The sequence below is a fragment of the Ruditapes philippinarum genome, unplaced genomic scaffold (assembly GCF_026571515.1).
Source record: "Ruditapes philippinarum isolate M1 unplaced genomic scaffold, ASM2657151v2 ctg268_1_1_1_1, whole genome shotgun sequence".
Taxonomy (NCBI): domain Eukaryota; kingdom Metazoa; phylum Mollusca; class Bivalvia; order Venerida; family Veneridae; genus Ruditapes; species Ruditapes philippinarum.
The window spans coordinates 404,331-422,953 of NW_026859070.1; the positions used below are offsets into that span (position 1 = coordinate 404,331).

Below are 18,623 nucleotides of genomic sequence, written 5' to 3' on the forward strand. Positions count from 1 at the left end.
AGAGGAAGACCATGTGTCTCTCACGTTTATACTACAGGTCAGGCTAATATTTGAAACGAAAAACGAAAGAAAAGTGCAATTATAAAAAATGACATTCTGTACTTGATCAGCTGCTGTCTTTGGCATCCATGTTTGTTCTGTTCTACTTAAAGGATGGATCAGGTGACCGATCTTGTGTTACTGATGACGTACCATTGCGTTATAATTAGAAAAAACAAATCAGCTTCGGAGATATTTCATCATTTTATTTATTATAGTAATTACCAATTTTAATTTCTTTTTCGCAAAATTATCGCATTTACCATAAAATCAAACCTTTCTGATTTTTTGTGTAAATTAAATTTACATAATATACAGGATCTTTAAATATAAACTTAATTCAGAGCCTGTTCACACTTTTGCAGTGTTTCATTGAAGCATCGAAGCGTTTTCTTTCATAATTTCCTACTCTACGACAAACTGTGTGCATCGACTGTTTTGTTTTCATCATCATCTTTTTATTTTGCATATTACATTTGTTACAATATTTTAGTTTAAATGTTACAACGCACTGACTGGGTGTATAAGCAAGTAAATATAATCATTGGTAGTGTAAACATGTAGAACATTATATTTATGCAATGGAGTGTTAAAAGTTTTTTCAGGGAAATTCATGACAAGAATATTAAAATGATCTAATCTATTCAATTCACGCTAAAATGACATTTATTACGATTTCTGTATAAATATTAAGTTAGATATTTCGGTTTTAAGTGTGAATTTATCTAAATATGCTGAACGAAATTTAGACGGAGTAGTTTTAAAAGAAATCATGTGACTTGAACAAACCCTGGGAGTTACAATAACAGATATTTTGATATATGTTTAAAACAAGTGTAAGCCGTTCATTTGACATATTCTTTAATGTTTTCAGAGTTCATGTTGACAACTATTGGGAAATTTTAATGCTCCTACCTGACCAACGTGGATCAAGTTAGGAAAACACCTTTATTTACTCTTTACAAGGAGAAAAGTGTTGTTCCTGTGACTGAGTAGTGTATTTTCGAGGCTATTAAAATAATAAAGAATGAAATATTCTAAACGAAGAAATGAAAATTTTGCCCTATAAGTAAATCTCGATATGGAGATAAATGTGGAAAATTTGGACCTTAAAAGTGAAGTGGAAAAGAACACATCGGACGATATAATTGTGGTTTCAAATAAGATGTCTCAAACAATAATAATAAAGAATTTATTCATTGTAAGTTTTGCATTTATGTTACACTTCAGTGCATTTCATTCATTTACAAATTTACAAAGTACATTAAATAAAGAAGAAGGTCTGGGAACAACAGGTCTTGCATTACTGTTCAGTGTTATGGTGCTTACAAGCCTATTTATAGCCCCGATAAGCATGGGAAGAATATCTACTAAGTGGATAATGACATGGTCGATGTGCACGTATATTATCTACACGGCAACCGGGTTTCATCCGACCTGGTATACGGTCATACCTGCGTCAGTTATTATTGGCATAGTTAAGTATCTTACAATTCATAGCACAACCATTTTATATCTATTTCTTAACAATTCCTAAATCATGATATATTTTTCTTTTTAAAACAAAATGTGTTAGTGTTGATCTTAGTATACTGTGTGACACACTTCGCTTTTTATACCCCCGAAGTGTGGCAAATTAAAATCGAACCGTCCGTCTGTCTGTCTGTCAGTCCGTCATTCTGTATCGACAGTAGTGGTCGTGTCCGCCCTGAAACTTCATTATGCATGAAAGGATACTTAATTGTTCAGTATACATGAAATGATTTCTTTTACATATGAAATAATCATATGTATTTTGTGTGTGCAAACACGACTCGAGGTTTCTACGGGTTAGGTCAAGGTCACTGTGGTGGTTCAAACTTTTTTTTATGTTATAAAAATATAGAAGTTGGTACTTGTGTCCGCTCTGTAACCTCCGTATTCATGAAAGGATTGTTCTTTTTATTTCATATGATTGAATTAACCATAGATGTATGGTGTGTCGTGAACAAGACTGAGGTTTCTACGACTAAGGTCAAGGTCACTTTTGGGGTTCAGACTTTGTCATATTTTGTTATGTAATTATAGAAGGTTGTGGTAATGTCGCTCTGAAACTTCAACATGCATCTAGGATTTTAACTTTTTTTTCATATATTAAATTACCATAGATATATGGTGTGTCGCGAATAAGACTCGGTTTCTTAGGTCAAGGTCACTGTGGGGGTTAACTTTGTCATTTTTATGTATAAAAATTAAGAAGGTGGTGGTGGTGTTCGCTTTGAAACTTCAGTATGAATGAAAGTATTGTAATTTTTCTTTCACATTAGAAATAACCATAAATGTATGATGTGTCGCGAACAAGACTCGTTCCTACCGCTTAGGTCAAGGTAACTGTGCAGGTTCAAACTTTGTCAATGTTTAAACTTTAAAAATATAGTTGGTGGTGGTCGTGTCTGCTCTGAAACTTCAGTATGTATGAAGGAATTTTAATTTTGTTCACATATGAAATAACCATAGATATATGGTGTGTCGCAAACAAGACTTGGGGTTTCTTCGAGTTAGGTCAAGGTCACTGTGGTGGTTCAAACTTTGTCGTTTTTTTTGTTATAACAATATAGAAGGTGGTGATTGTGTCCGCTCTGTAACATCCGTATTCATGAAAGGATTATAATTTTTCTTTCACATATGAAATAACCATATATGTATGGTGTGTCGCGAACAAAAATGAGGTTTCTTTGACTAAAGTCAAGGTCACTGCTGGGGTTTAAACTTTGTTTCCCCCTTTTTTTGCTTTATAATTATAGAAGGTTGTGGTAATGTCCTCTCTGAAACATGCATGAAAGGATTTTAATTTTTCTTTCTTATATGAAATATCCATAGATGTATGGTGTGCATTTTATATTTTATAAATAAAAATGGTGGTTGTTGTGTCCGCTCTGAAACTTCGGTATTCATGAAAAGATTTTAATTTTGCTTGCACAGATAAAATAACAATAGATATAGTGTGTTGCGAACAAGACTGGGTTTCTACGATTAAGGTTAGGGTGGCTCTGGGGGTTCAAACTTTGTCAATTTTGATGTTGATATACATATGACAGAGACTGCCGTGTCTGCTCTGAAACTAATATGCATGAAATGATTTTATTTTTTATTTCACATATGAAATTATCATAAAATGTATGACGTGTTGCCCTTAAGATCCGTTTTCCTACGCCTTAGTTCAAGGTCACTGCTGGGGTTTAAACCTTTTCAATATTTATGTTATATACATATAAATGGTGGTTGTTGTGTCCGCTCTGTAACGTCAAAATACATGAAAGTTTCAATATTTATTTAAAAATATAAAGTCACCATAGATGGACAATGTGTTGTGAACAAGACCCAGGTTTCTTTGTCTAACTTAAAGGTCACTGCTGGGGTTCGAACTTTGTCAATTTTTATCACCACTTAACATGTAATAGGTGGTTTATAACTAGAATCCTTTGGGGGCATTTGTCACATTCTGTGACAGCTCTTGTTTTCATTAAATATCGTTGTATTTTAAAAATTTGTTTGAAACGACGTGTGAATTATCTCATTTATTGTACAAATTCGATCGCAAAGAAACAGTCTGTGTTCGTTCAAGATATAACGGATTATAATTGAGCGATAGAAAGAAAATAAATTCAGAAAATGAAATTATATAAATTTCAACATTGAATAATGCACATGCAAAGTTATAGCATTGCGATGTTGGCATAAGCCCTGACATATTAAACGCAGACACTAGTACCTTATACATAAAGTAATTATTTATACATGCTAATCGCTACTATGAAAATGCCTTCTTCTATTTAAAGAGCAAACGTTTGTATAAACGCATATTATTTGTAGGTGCCGCTCATTTTTGGTTGGCAATGCCAGCGTATGTTATTGACATTGCTAAGGGTTACGCCCAAATCACTGGCACTGTGGATCAGGATAGAGTGACCTTCTTTTTTGGTATTGTTTATGCTGCAATATATACGAGTAAGTACATCAACATTATATTATGTTAAAGACGAATAACTAAGTACTCGAAGCAACGTGTAAGAACTCTTAATTCAAGTTGTAAAACATATCGGATAAAAACTTTGGGAAATGAACCGATACCTTTCCAATTTTCATTGAATTAAGATATGCCTTAAACTATGATAATTATTTGTAAATATCTACTGGTTTCACCCATTAAGAGGATCTCCAATATAATTAATAACGTGATAATGACGCCATTCACTATCAAATAGGTAACCAAAAGATATTTTCAAATAATGATTGTCATTGCTTTGGAAATATATCTAATGCAAATCCGAAAGATTGTGTTTATCGGTGTGATATATATTGCATAATCTTCTATTTCTTAATATCACCTCAATACCATTAAGTTTGCTATTTCCGAATTTCCAGTTGTTATCTTCCCTCTAGACGGTCCTACTTAGTATAACTTTTTTGCGATGAAAATACACATCAAATTTAATTTAGTGTAAAATATGATGGTCTGTTTACTATTGCACAATGCCTGCACAATTTTTGCATTCCTATGTTACTGAAATATTAACGGTGAAATTGTACAAGCAGAAATAAAACTGATAAAGAAATAAAGCAAATTAACCTTTGCTTTTTGCGATATAAAATCGCTTATTGACATTTTAGGTCACATATGGGGAAACCTATTTTCATCTATGGTATTCAGACAGGAGGGTACTAACGAGACGTTGGAGAGTAAAGACATTCATTGTGGACCTTCATATTGTCCTTACAGAAAATATAACATTTCAGCTATTGTTCCGCCTTCACAAACGCAGGTTATATGTTAAGTTAATATCTAACACTTAAGTTTTCATCGTTACAATGTAATCTTTGAAACAATAACAATGTATTACCTAGTCTGATGATATTCATGTAGGCTTACATCGTGTTATGTAATTTTTAGTAAGGATTCATTATTCTCCATCATTAAAGCTGTTTTGTCAGGTCAAGAATTTACTTCATTTATTTGAAAATGTATTTATTAGTTATTTATGTTTTGTCATTAAATGATGGTGCGATAATAAACTGTTATCTAACAGTTTGAACGTTATATATATCTTCACACTAAAGTTTAGTTATAGTCAAAATAAACATTTTTATAAACATAGCTATTTGTTTCTGGTTGTCTTTACATAATTTTTCTTTCAGTTTAATCATTACACAGGCCCTATTCGAATTTATCTGATCCACGATATTTCTTAAATCAGTTTTCAATAAGGTACACTGTCAAGTGATTCTTTATGACTGCTTTTTGTTTGGCCCACTTTCTGTTTCAGTGACCAGTGTCTTTAAAGTTATGGATCAGAACGTATGCTTTATTATTGTAGGTGTACACATTTACAGGATTTTGTTCAGGAATAACCGCCTTTGCAATATTGTTGGTAATCGTCTTTTTGACCAACATAAGCACTGACAGCGGAAAATCGCATAGTGCTTGTAGACAAAGTCGAATGGTGGCAACACACATGTTCCGATCCAGAGACCAACAATTATTATTTTGTTCTTCAATATTTAGCGGTTTAGCAAGTGGATTTCTCATTGGAGATTTTACAAGTGTATGTATCACGTGCTGAATATTGGTGTTTTTTTTCATACAAAATATATGCAAAATAGGGGAGCTATTTCATGCTTGAGTGGAAAGTTTCTTTATTCACTTTCTTACTGCATTCCAATGCTTTGGCAAATATACAAGCTTATTTGAAAAACAAAAGTGATATATTTGTTGAAAATTTATCAAATGCAGTTTTTATCCGAATTTCATCAGTTTTTTTTGTCAAGTGTAAATACCATGGTTTCAATCGTCTGATCTTTCAATTGTTTCTTATCTGTTTCTGTTAGGCACCCTTCTTTTGAAGTTGTTCTAGTGGGTAAAGTTAAAATATATCATATGCATTTCTGATTTCAAAAAGAATCATTATAATCAAAATATCAGTTACATTAAATTTCCTACTTGCGTTTTAGGGAATGAATGTATCAAATGGACACAATCAATATTGGTGGATATTTCTCATCAGTACTAATTCTTCTTGTGCTTCAAAACTGGTACAATTGCTTTAAATGAAATGGTCACAATACTAATTATTGCCAGAATAAATGAAAATAAGTGTATGAAGATAAAACTTGGAACTTTGGTTGTTGGAGTGCTTTTTAGCTTAACTATGTTTTATGTGTGTTATGCTTGTCTTATATTTCAGGCATACATTAGTTGTCCATACGGGATACAAAATGTAGGATTTGGTATGATAACATTAGGAGTGAGCCAGTCTATATTCAGTGTTGTATTTGGAAAATTAAATCAATACATTGGTCATATCGCGATATTTACCTTTGGTAAGTGTACCATTAAAAGAGATTTGCATAAATATACAACTATTCTTCTGATGTAGATTGAATAACTAAGACTTATTTCAATTCATTTATATCAACAATATCTATTATTATAATTTCAAGTGTTCTTTTTCTAACATGGCTTGTCTTAAAACATCTCGGTGACTCTGTTGGCGTATGTATTTTGTCCAACATGTACATATATAATTACGCTTCAATCCTTAAATATATAGTTTTGATATAGAAAGCCTTGCTAGGACTTTTAAGCATGTCATCTGAGAATGAAATGATTGAATAGGATCAATTTAATATGTTTGTCATACCTTTGCCTAATTATCCTGTTAAATATCCTGTTTGCTGTAATTAAGGTTGGTACGACACTGAAATGAAATATGTATGCTTCTAAAACAGTTTCTAACATCGACGAATCTGTAAAATAAACACTGCAAATATTTGTCAACAATAAATGCAATCATTAAAATATATGTATTTATTTCTTACAGAAAAAAAACGACTTAGACTTTATAATAGATTAATTTCTAATTACACCCCTTTATTGACTTGGAAAATTAATGTGCATTCTTTTCTGTGATATCTTTACAAATAATACTTTGTGGAACTTACAATATTGATAAATCTTCATTTTGAGCAACATATTTATTGATAAAAAATCCCAGACAATTTTGATACATGTTCTTTGTATAATTCATAGTTGACAAGGATGTTTTACTATTAGGTAAAAGGATCATTTGATACGTACAAATAATTGTCTTGATTAAGAATTCTCAAATTAATAGGGTATTTTATTGTTTCTTCGATATTAGAATATATCTATTCCAATTTCAGGTAGACCCTCTCTAATGCTTTCCCGAAAAATATTCTAACATCTGCCAGTATCGTAATATCGGTATTCAATGATTTTTGGCCGGGTTGCACAGGTGCATTTTCGGGCGGCGGGCGGTAATAAAAAAAACTGTTTTCTCAGCAACTTTTTATCACAGCCTATTGTATTTTTCATACACCATTAACTAGTAGTCCCATATCCAGGGATTTGATTTCATGTTTGCCGCTCATCCACTACCTGTTTACCGACTTAGTTCAATTTTAGACATTGATGGTCAATGGTCAGTTTTCTCAGTAACTACTTATCACATCCTCAACATCATTATATACTACACGTACTAGTCCCATACAGTGGTTTTTAGTGGTTTTTGATTTCAGGTCTGTTTCTTATCCACTTCCTGTTTACCGACTAATGTAAACTTTTGATATTAATGGTCAATGGTAAAAATCTTTTGTAACAACACAGCATCGTGATATTTGGTATACAAATGCAACTCGACCTTTTCTGTCTTTGAACCATTTTTAACAGTTTATAAGTGGAATTTAGCAAAACGCGATTAATGATTAGTGATTGTATAAAATCTAATGCCTAAGAATTTGTAAACAGAATCTTCCGGAAATTACTGTTTTTTATACGTTTTGGCGGGATAGCATTATATTTGGACTGCCTTATTTTTTCTTTTTGACAGGTTCAGTGGCACAAGCCTCATTTTATATAACATTGTTGTTGTGGCATCCATTGCCGAACCAGTCATTTATAGCACATGTGCTTGCTGCTATTGCGGGCATATCAGGAGCAGCCATTGAACCAGTTTTAACAGGTATTTGTTATTTACACGGACTTATTGATACTTGAAAAAAATCATTTTAGTAGTATTTAAAAAAGTAAACTTTAAGCAAACTTTAGTATCTGTGAGTGTAAAATGCTAGTTTGAATACGAATAGTGATTAATCAGTATAACTTATACATAACTGGTTATTGTACATTAAAATTTTACATAATTACATCCTTTCAGATATATCATACACCAAATAATTTGATCGATTCACACCAATTATATAAATAATTTACGATAGATCAACGATAAACAAAAACGTAATTTGTGACCAAGGCATACAGATCTAACACATCTCACAGGAATTGTAAAGATATGAAGAAAAACAATATGAGAGATGTTTTTACATTGATTATAATAAGAAAATACTCCTACATCAGAATTCCCTAAACCCCAAATATTATTACGTAGATGTGCATGCAAACGTTCTCGTTTATTTGCATTTGCACTTTTAAATGCATTCGCCATATGCATAAAAAAGCGTAAGATAATAATAACGACAATTATAACCACAAATCCGTATTTGCCGCGTATTATACTAAAACTCGAAAAACACATAAACACATTACGCTACTTGCATTGTCAGACGATATTTTTTAGCTTTTACTGAAAACGTCGTGTACGTTTTCTACTTATCATGCACTGGTTGTCACTTTATCATCTGTATAGTCTGATTTTGTTGACTTGCCAATTATGAATACATTAAAGCACTCATATAAATATCTTATCCCACTTCGGTTCTGTCAGTGTAGTTAGTGTATGTGAATTAATCAATGTTTTGAAAAGTCATATATTTTAATGTTTAAGTCGTCGTCACATCTACACATAAGAAAGCAAAAACAAAACAAAAACAACAAAAAACATGGACCTACGAGGTTTAAAACACGTAGGACATTTAGAAATTATAGAAGTTAATCAAATTGCGCTGAAACGCTCAGTATCATTATTTCAAGGACACAAATTAAATTAAATCACGTATTACTGCGTTCATCTCATTGAAGTTTCCGAAAATCTATCGAAGCAATAAGTATTTCGTAATATAACGCATGTACGTACGAGCGTATTATATAACATTGGCATTCTACAAACGTGCAGTGGTCGTATAGTCAGTATGAAGTTGAAAGGTTAATACAACAAACAATTGGTGAATATTCAAATGTTTGGTAAACAAACTTAATTTCACTCTCGATGAAAATCATTGGAACATGATTGATTCAAATTGTTTTGTTTCCCTCAACATTAGACTTATTATCTCATTATATTAAATTATCTTTTTACACCGCTACTGCCAATTTATAAAAAAATAATTATTATAATTATTATAAGCAAATATGGTGTGTTATTGATCCGTCTTATAGACAAAAGATGAAATCCGTAACATGGCATATGTTGGGATGGCCAAGCTTATCTCCGGGTAAAAACTTTTACCGTAAGAATTATCGATGACAATAGTTTAGCCTGCCTGTTGCGCATTTATTTCGAAGCTGTAACTGTAAAATTCTCTTCGTATCCCCGGAATCGAAAATATTCTTATTGACTAATTAAGTATGACGTTTATACTGAGCCATATAACATATCAAATAATCCAAGGCTTCTCTATTTTTCAGCTCTTCATAACCTTTATTTTGTCGAGAACAGGGACATTGCTCTATCTAGCTTTCGTCTTCTCAACTCAATAGGATGGGCAATATCCTTCGGATACAGTAACTGGCTGTGCTCAAACGTTAAGATGTACATACTGATTGGTGTACTACTTACGTCGTTAGCAACAGTAATTTATCTCGATGTGAAGCATAGACGGAGGAGAAAAAGAAGCAAACACCACGCAATAAAGGAATAGGATATGGTTCCAGAAGATCTGATTTCAAACTGAATTTTATAAACCATTGAATAATAGCAGCGTTTATTACTTTATAATTGATGGTGGTTATTGAATGAAACTGTATAAAACAGTGTATTCAAGTTTAAAAAACATTTAAATAGGGGATATTGACAGGTGTAGGTTTCGTACTAAATTTATATGTTGAACATAGGTGAATAAAATCATATTTGAATGATATGAAACCGCTTGCTTGCAAAGCAATAAATATTTCGTAATATAACGCATGTACGTACGAGCGTATTATATAGCATTGGCATTCTACAAACGTGCGCGTCGTTTGACGACAAATACCATATTTATCAATGCTTTCACTCATATATAAAATGTCTCACATTCATTGACAGAGCCATAAAATTATTGCATTCAAAGAATTCAATTAATTTAAAAATGTTTAAAAAAGATATCTGAATATAATATTTTAGTCACACCCCTATCGCAAAGGAAAGACATACATAGTCAAAAAGTTTTATTTCATATATATATCAGAAATTGTTATTCACTATCATAAATTACTTTAATGTAGATTAATTATAATGAAGAGACAATATTTTGTCAGTATAGACAGAATTTTAATCTTTAGAATACATTTATATGCTCCCTATTTAATAGATAAATACAGAATCCCTAAAGAAAGCCCAACACGGCAAAATTGAAGCAACACACATTGATATGATACTGCCAAGTTAGGTAAGATTAAGAGCGAAATCATCTCCAAAGAGTTATATTTACTCGTTTACAATAATGTATCTTACTAATCGAGTGAATTTTTTCGCTATCTGTCGTCAAATATTTGTTTAATAGATATATATCTGTTGACCTACGTTTTTACTCGTATATAAAATTCTCACATTCATTGCCAAAGACAATGACTTTGTAAATTGTATATTGTACTGTTTCTGAAAGAATAAACTTCTTTTTACCCCTTCAAAGATTTTATAAATAGGCTAAAGTTAGGCCTATATGCAGTTCATAATGACAGTAAGACAGTCAGATATTAATTCCATACTGCATATTAGTCACTGCTATATTAATTAATTTGTTGGACCTGAAATAACCATACATCCAAACCATTTTTGCAAATACATATTAGCCAAGTCTCGTAAACAGGACACTGCAAGCATTGAAGATCTAAAACGCATTGGCCGAAATTCAGAAAGATAAAGCTGAAGTATCAAATAAACTAGTCTGCTCAGCTCAATATATGCTAATGAAGAACAATTTAACAAACAAGGAGGAAAACCAACATTTTTCTGTGCCGAGGATTCATGTCACACTTAGAGGGTTCTCTATCGGCTAAAAAAACTTAATGTAAAGAAAGCCAGCAGTCCTGACTTTACAATGATACCAGAGCTTATTCTTAAGATAACAATTTTTCGACATTTGTCTTATTATGACAAATTTCAAACCCAGACATGATTCGTATGTATGTGCCAAAGACTGCGTTATTTTAAAGAGACATCCGTAATAACTCCTTATTCTTCTACGTACTGGTGAATTCGTTTACTGCCACTACTGCTATTCTTTTTAATTTGATTTAAGCTATGACAGACGGAAAACTTTATTTTCACTCCAGGTATTAAAATACAAAAGGAGGATATGCAAAATAATATATCTAGCCATATAAAGTTATGATACCTCGTATTACCTTACAAATACTTGCTTTGTTTTTTTTGCTTGAAACTGTATATAAATCGTGTTTGTGTCCCGTTCCTTACATATCATACCATTCCCATTTCATTATTCACAAACCAATTACCTATGCCAAATTTTTTCCCAAATATCACGGATGAAATCCTTTCACGGAACTTATCAAAACAGAATAAATTTGCAGACGCAGCTGTGCAAAAAGAAATTCATGGGTGATATCGAACAAACTATTTTGATAAAACAACTACTCTGACTTATGTTAAGAACTATCTTCTCTATTAAATCATAAAAGTATTACAACATACTTATTGCGACTTATTGCGGGTCAAAGCACAGACTACAGTTTATTTAAACATGATTGAAAGAAAAAAAAAACGTTTACTAAATGCAACTTATTGTTTTCATTTTAGGAAAATATTAGGCATTTCGAATAAATTTGCATTCCAAGTTAACGGACATATTTGTAAAATTGCAGATTTATGCCCACGGTTATTGTTCAGATTTTAATTAATAAGTCATAAAATGATTGAATTTGTTTTAAAACTTCAGGCGCAAGCGCTGACACTGCACGAAATCAAGACAGCGCTGAGGAAGCTGAATACCAAGAAATCTCCAGGACCAGATGGTATCACCAACGAATTGCTTATCCATCTAGGGCCTTCAGCAATGAGCAAACTCCTTGATATTTACAGCCACAGTTGGAGTCAAGGGCAACTTCTGCAAACATAGAGAGAGGCGATCATGATCCCCATCCTCAAGAAAGGGAAGGACCCGAAAAAGGCTGCAAGCTATAGACCTATCAGTCTCATCAGCTGTACTGTAAAGACAATGGAGATGATTGTAAATGCACGTCTCAAATGGTACCTCACTTGCCTCACAACAGGCTGGCTTCCGTCAATTCCGCTCCACTGATGACCAAACTACATTCCTTGCACAAAAAGTCGAAGATGCCTTTCAAGAACAAAAGGTGGTCCTGACAGCATGGATCGACCTCCAGAGAGCTTTTGACAAAGTTTGGATCGACGGACTGCAAGTAAAACTAATGCGTAGCGGGGTTGGATGAGCCATGGTGCAATGGATCAAGTCATATCTCTACAACAGAAGAGCCAGTGACCTTGAACCAAGCTACAAGTAGAAAATTCCTCCGACACTCTTTCTGATGTTTGTACAAGATCTAGTGTCCGAACTGCCTAGAGAAGTCCAAGCTGCCCTCCATACTAACGACCTGGTGCTATGTTGTAAAGAGGAGCATGCCGCCGCAGCTAAATACAGATTGCAACAAGCCATTGACAAGCTTAACGCATGGGCTGATGACTGGTGTGTTACGATCATCAAAGAAAAATCGTCCACAACGCTATTCACCCTGTCTGCAAAGCAAAGAGCTGGGAAAGTCTTGATGGGAAGTACTCCTCTGGCTGAAGTTGATGAAGCCACTTAACTTGGCATGGCTTTTGACAAGAGGCAAACATGGAGAACTCACATAAATCATGTAGAAGGTAGGGCTCGGAGGAAACTTGCTATCATGCGTAAGCTAGCTGGTAATACATGGGGAGCTAATGAACAGATACTCAAGACAATATATCAGGACACAGTGAGACCTGCCATGGAGTATAGCTCAACAACTTGGGCAACAACAGCAAAGACAAATCAACAGTGCCTAGACAAGGTACAAAACCAAGCTCTACGTATCATAACAGGAGCTACAAAATCTACACCTATTGCTTTCATGGAAAATGTCACATGTATACAGCCCCTACAGGAAAGAAGCAGGCCAAGATTCTCCTTCAGACAGAGAAGTTCAAGTGTATTCTTGATAGCCCCATGAAAAGCAAACTGGCAGGATATACAAAGAACAGGCTCAAGCGAAGCTGCTTTGTCCATGAAGCCAAGAAACTGCACCAGAGCTAACTATACCTACCACTCCATTGAGCAGAAGAGACATTCTGGGCCTGTTGATGAACGACTTGTCTGGTATTAAGGTGAAAATCGACATCCTGCAGCTTGAAAGTGGTAAACAAGAATGTAAGAATATCCAAAAGAGTCTTACGCTTGCCATGATCAACGAAGACTAATCTAATGAGAAGTGGACCCATGTCTACACGGATGGGTCTGCCACAAGAGCAATCAAAGACGGAGGGGCCGGTATTCTCATCATACACCCATAGAGATATCGAGAACCACACCATATTGCCACTCGAAAGCACTGCAGCAACTTCAGAGCAGAGACTGAAGCACTCATGAAGGCAGTCTCCATGATCATAAACTCGTCAGAAGCTGTCTCCTCAGTGGTCTTTCTTACCGACTCACGATCAGTCCTTGAAGCCCTGATCAACAACAAATCACCAGACCTAGCCAGAACAATGAATGAACTCAGCACCATTTGCAAGGTCACCATACAGTGGATACCAGCACACTGTGGAATTACTGGCAACGAAGAAGCTGACCAGTTGGCTAAATTTGGAGCACAGTCAGAGCAACCAGACGTCCAAATCTCATTCAAGGAGAAAGTCATCATCATCAAAGCACTAAAAAAGCCAAGACAAGAGCTTGATGCATATCACTCCTTGAACCGGCCACAACAAGTGATGATGGTGAGACTACACTCAGGACATAATAGACTTAACGCACACATGAACAAAAAGTACCGACTCTTTTAATCTCCAATGTGTCCGTGTGAAGAAGAAGACCAAACTGCAGAGCATGTCCTCCAAAGATGTAAGCGATACGACCAGGAGCGAGCTGCGACGTGGCCTCAGGAAACAACCCTCCAACAGAACTATATGGTGATGTTGAGGACCTGAGACGGACCACATCCTTCATCGTAGATACTGGCGTAGTCGTGTAATTGCGAACGCCAGTAAGTAAGTAGGTAAGTAAGAAGTAAGTTTTAAAACTTAAATGATTTGAATTATGTAGATCTATTGACGTGCATGCATAAAAAACTTTGATCTTTTTATATATATATTTTTAGTCTACGCCTATTACAAATAAATGATTCATGTCTCAATTTGTAATGAGAGAAACTTAATTAGGCTGAATAAAGCAACCATTAAGTCTCCATCCTTGATAGTTCAGCTATTGTGTATTAATATATAAGGTAGGAAGAATGGTTGTAAGGATCGAAACCATGATTATGGTTGAGGGACAGAACATTGACCTCTAACACTCTGTAATGCATGTTAACAGAATAATTTACCATATTGTAGCATATGTTTAAGGTACGAGAAAAATATTAGATTTATGTATATATGACGGCAAAATTTGTAAAACATATGTTTTGTTTATAGAAAAACAGTAGTATATGAACATTCCACACAAGCTTCGAATAGGCATAAAATATATTTTTATTATTATTGCTACTTAATTGATGTGACGTATTGAAGTTTAAAGATAATTATCTGTTGACCGTTATCGTGAATCCAAATAAAGTAAATCATAAAACCATTTAGAACGTTTAAAGCACGCATTTAAACATTATCAGCGGTACTACAAGATAGATCCTGAATGCATTTACTATGTTAGTTTTAATTGATTTACGTTACCTTTATATTTAACAGGGCAAAGCTTTTAATGTATGTTCGCACAAAAATATGTCTGTGGTCTGTACTGTCCGTTAATGAAAATGAAAAGATGCTCGGATCTACTTTATGACAGAGACATAATGTGGCATTTTTGCACGACGTTCCCTAGATTCAAATTCAATGTAGGAATAACAATTCAATATGTAAATATAACTCATAAATATCTATACGAGTATATTAGTGTTAATCTTTACTGTTCTATAAAAATTAGAAACGTCGACGTAAACTTATAATAAACGACGAGTCTATTCAGAGCAACATTATGGAAGAATGATGGTTTGACCCAATATGGTTCGCCAATGTTTAAAATAAGACATAAATATGTCCGTGATCTTCGACCCTAGATAAGTACTTAAAGCTAGAATGTACCACATTATTACATTTACATGTACTAAAAATAATCTACAAAACTTATGACCATAAATTTACTTCCTATTTGACAGGAATCAAAATATAAACGTTTAAGCTTAAACAGTGTCGAATCAAACCGTTGTAGTTATTCATAATTACCGCTCCCTTTAAAAGAAGATACTGAAGTTCTTCTTAAACATTGAAAGTCTTATTTCAAGCACTCAAATGTTATAGATTTACAAATATATTTTAATGAACATGTCCTCACTCCCGAGATGTTACGGTTGTTTTATATTTCATTACGACTACTGCTATTGCTGCAGTTGCTGCGACTTCGACTCCGACGTCGACGGCGGCTGACGCTGTGACTGCGACGGCTATGGCTACGACTACGACGACGACTCGGGCGATAACGCCGCCAATGACAACCACGCTGACGCTGTGACTGCGACGGCTATGGCTACGACAACGACGACGACTGCAGCGATAACGCCGCCAATGACGATCACGCCGACGCTGTGACTGCGACGGTATAGCTACGACTACGACGACGACTGCGGCGATAACGCCGCCGATGACGACCACGCCGACGCTGTGACTGCGACGGCTATGGATACGACAACGACGACGACTGCGGCGATAACGCCGCGGATGACGACCACGCCGACGCTGTGACTGCGACGGCTATGGCTACGACAACGACGACGACTGCGTCGATAATGCCGCCGAAGATGACCGCGATGACCATTATCAACATCATCATTATCAAATAAGATTTTTAATGATTTACTTTACGTAATCGTCATTTAAAGAGTTTAAATAAAAATAAATAAACAATCATGAAAGATAATAAAAGTAACACAATCAATGATTTTTTAATAAAAAGCGAAGCCTCGACATACATATTATACATATATATTCTCCGGCCCTTTATACATGGTTTCAACTCCGCAATGTCTTTTAAACGTCATATGCTGTAATGTTTCGTCAACCGGGACAATACTACATGCACGTGCCAATTTTTCATTGTTACGACAGTTTTACGTTTAAAATGGGGGAGAAAAATACTGGATTAACAATAACGTTTTACTTTTTTTCTTTTTGTGTGCATTGTAGGAATTTCGGATAGACATATATTCGTTAATGGAGTTGTTGATAAAAGCAAAGTATCTATCTGTTTTTAATTGTACAGACATGTATGAGGTATCTAGTTCTGCAGTCTATAATAATTGCTTTAAAACTTAAAATGCGTTTTTATGACTAGTTTAAACGTGCATGTATGTATGCAACTGTTTGTCTATATGTCACACGGCAGGAAAGATGTGCACCCCGACTGGGACTCGAGGTCGAGACCCTCGGAATATCGTTCCGCGACTCTACCGACTGAGCTATTTGGCTGCTTACTCATTTTCTACCCTTAATAGTAAATAGTTCTAAACTGTTACATATACTTTCATATAACCCAACCCAAACGCAAGTACTGTTCATTTATTTAGAACAAAAATAAAAGATGTGTAAACCGGTTTTCTCAGTTTGTAAAGCTTCCGGGGGGGGCGGGGGTTGAAGGCTTAACGTTTCGAAAAGTGACACCGCATGAATATCCGTTTTCTAAACATGCGGTCTCACTTTCCGTTGAATATTTACAGATATATCAAACTGGAGACCAATAAGTTTGCTTAACGTGGATTATAAATTAGCAACAAAAACTATTTCTAATCGCATCAAAAAAGTTTTGCCAACTATAATTAGTTTCAAGAAAACAGGTTTCATGAAAAACCGTTACATTGGTGAAAACGTAAGGATGATTTTTGAAATAATTGAATATCTTCAAAAAGAAAACAAACCAGGTTTATTATTCTTTGCCGATTATGAAAAAGCATTTGATAGTTTAAATCACCAGTTTATCTTTAATACTCTTCAAAAGTTCAATTTTGGTAAAGATTTTATACAATGGGTCAAACTTTTTTACACTGACATTTCAAGTATTATTGTAAATAATGGTCATTTCTCAGAATGTTTTACCATAGAAAGGGGTGTTCGACAAGGATGTCCTTTATCATCATCATTATTCATCGTCTGTTTAGAAATTTTATCCAATTACATAGAAAAAGATAGTTAAATAAAAGGAATAAAAGTTGAGGACATAAAACAATCCTTCTTTGCAGATGATGCAAATTTCGTAAACGATGGTTCAGTTAAGTCTTTCGAAAAACTTGTCTATGTGATAACGGAATTTAGTAAAATTTCCGGTTTAAACATTAATTCAAAGAAATCAACAATATTACGAGTCGGGTCATTTGAAGATACTAACATAGAATATTGTAAAAATAGAAAATTTAAGTGGACATCTGATTCAGCAAAAACATTAGGCTTTTTATTTTCGTCAGATTACAAGAAAAATACAAACATAAATTTAGAACCTAAACTTCAAGATTTTTTCAATTGCTTAAAGCAGTGGCAACACAGAAAGCTTACGTTAATGGGAAAAGTAATAGTGATAAAATGTTTTGCATTGCTAAAATTAATATATCCTTTTACAGTTTTAGCAAACCCATCCAATGATAAGATGAAAGAAATAACTAAAGCGATGTTTCACTTTCTATGGGCAGGAAAACCAGAAAAAATAAACCGCAAAACTTTAAAACTTAATATAAAAAATGGTGGACTAAAAATGATAGACATTACATATTATCTTAATGCAGTAAAAGCAAGCTGGGTAAAAAGGTATATAAACAAAGATAATGAGAGTTCATGGAAACTTTTTGTAAAACACAAGATAAAGCAAAATGGAAATGATTTTATCTTCCAATGTAATCTTTCAAAAAATGATATCAATAATTTATATCCACATAATTCGTTCATGAATAATGTTCTTTCGTCTTAGTTTCACATTCAGCATGAGCACAAAGATAATGTTAAAGACATATTATGGAATAATTCTAGCATTAAAATTGACAACAAACTGGTTTTTTATAAAACATGGCATGATAAAAGCATACTTTATATAGAACATCTTTATGATTATAGGAAAAAAGCCTTTTATAAATATGATGATTTTAAAAAAATTTACGGAAAAGAAAATGCTGATTA

General features: G+C 33.9%; 1 protein-coding gene across 2 annotated transcripts; it reads left to right on the forward strand.

The window, feature by feature from the left end:
• Positions 1 to 611: 611 nt before the first annotated feature.
• LOC132755073 (protein unc-93 homolog A-like) lies at positions 612 to 10,990 on the forward strand. 2 transcript variants are annotated; one of them, XM_060745866.1, is made up of 7 exons: positions 612 to 1,514; positions 3,889 to 4,026; positions 4,690 to 4,841; positions 5,394 to 5,621; positions 6,261 to 6,396; positions 7,926 to 8,057; positions 9,680 to 10,990. In XM_060745866.1, the coding sequence occupies exons 1-7, from the start codon at positions 1,121 to 1,123 to the stop codon at positions 9,910 to 9,912; spliced, it is 1,413 nt and encodes a 470-aa protein (XP_060601849.1). In that variant the 5' UTR covers positions 612 to 1,120; the 3' UTR covers positions 9,913 to 10,990. The 2 variants fall into 2 exon arrangements, with proteins under 2 accessions (XP_060601849.1, XP_060601850.1); XM_060745867.1 differs by having other exon boundaries at positions 1,286 to 1,516; positions 3,892 to 4,026; positions 9,680 to 10,989.
• The last annotated feature ends 7,633 nt before the right edge of the window (positions 10,991 to 18,623 follow it).

Coding starts and splice junctions, on each gene's coding strand:
- LOC132755073 (XM_060745866.1), top strand. CDS start 1,121: ATGGAGATAAATGTGGAAAATTTGGACCTTAAAAGTGAAGTGGAAAAG. Junction 4,027..4,689: donor TTATGCTGCAATATATACGA/GTAAGTACATCA, acceptor TTGACATTTTAG/GTCACATATGGGGAAACCTA. Junction 8,058..9,679: donor CATTGAACCAGTTTTAACAG/GTATTTGTTATT, acceptor TCTATTTTTCAG/CTCTTCATAACCTTTATTTT.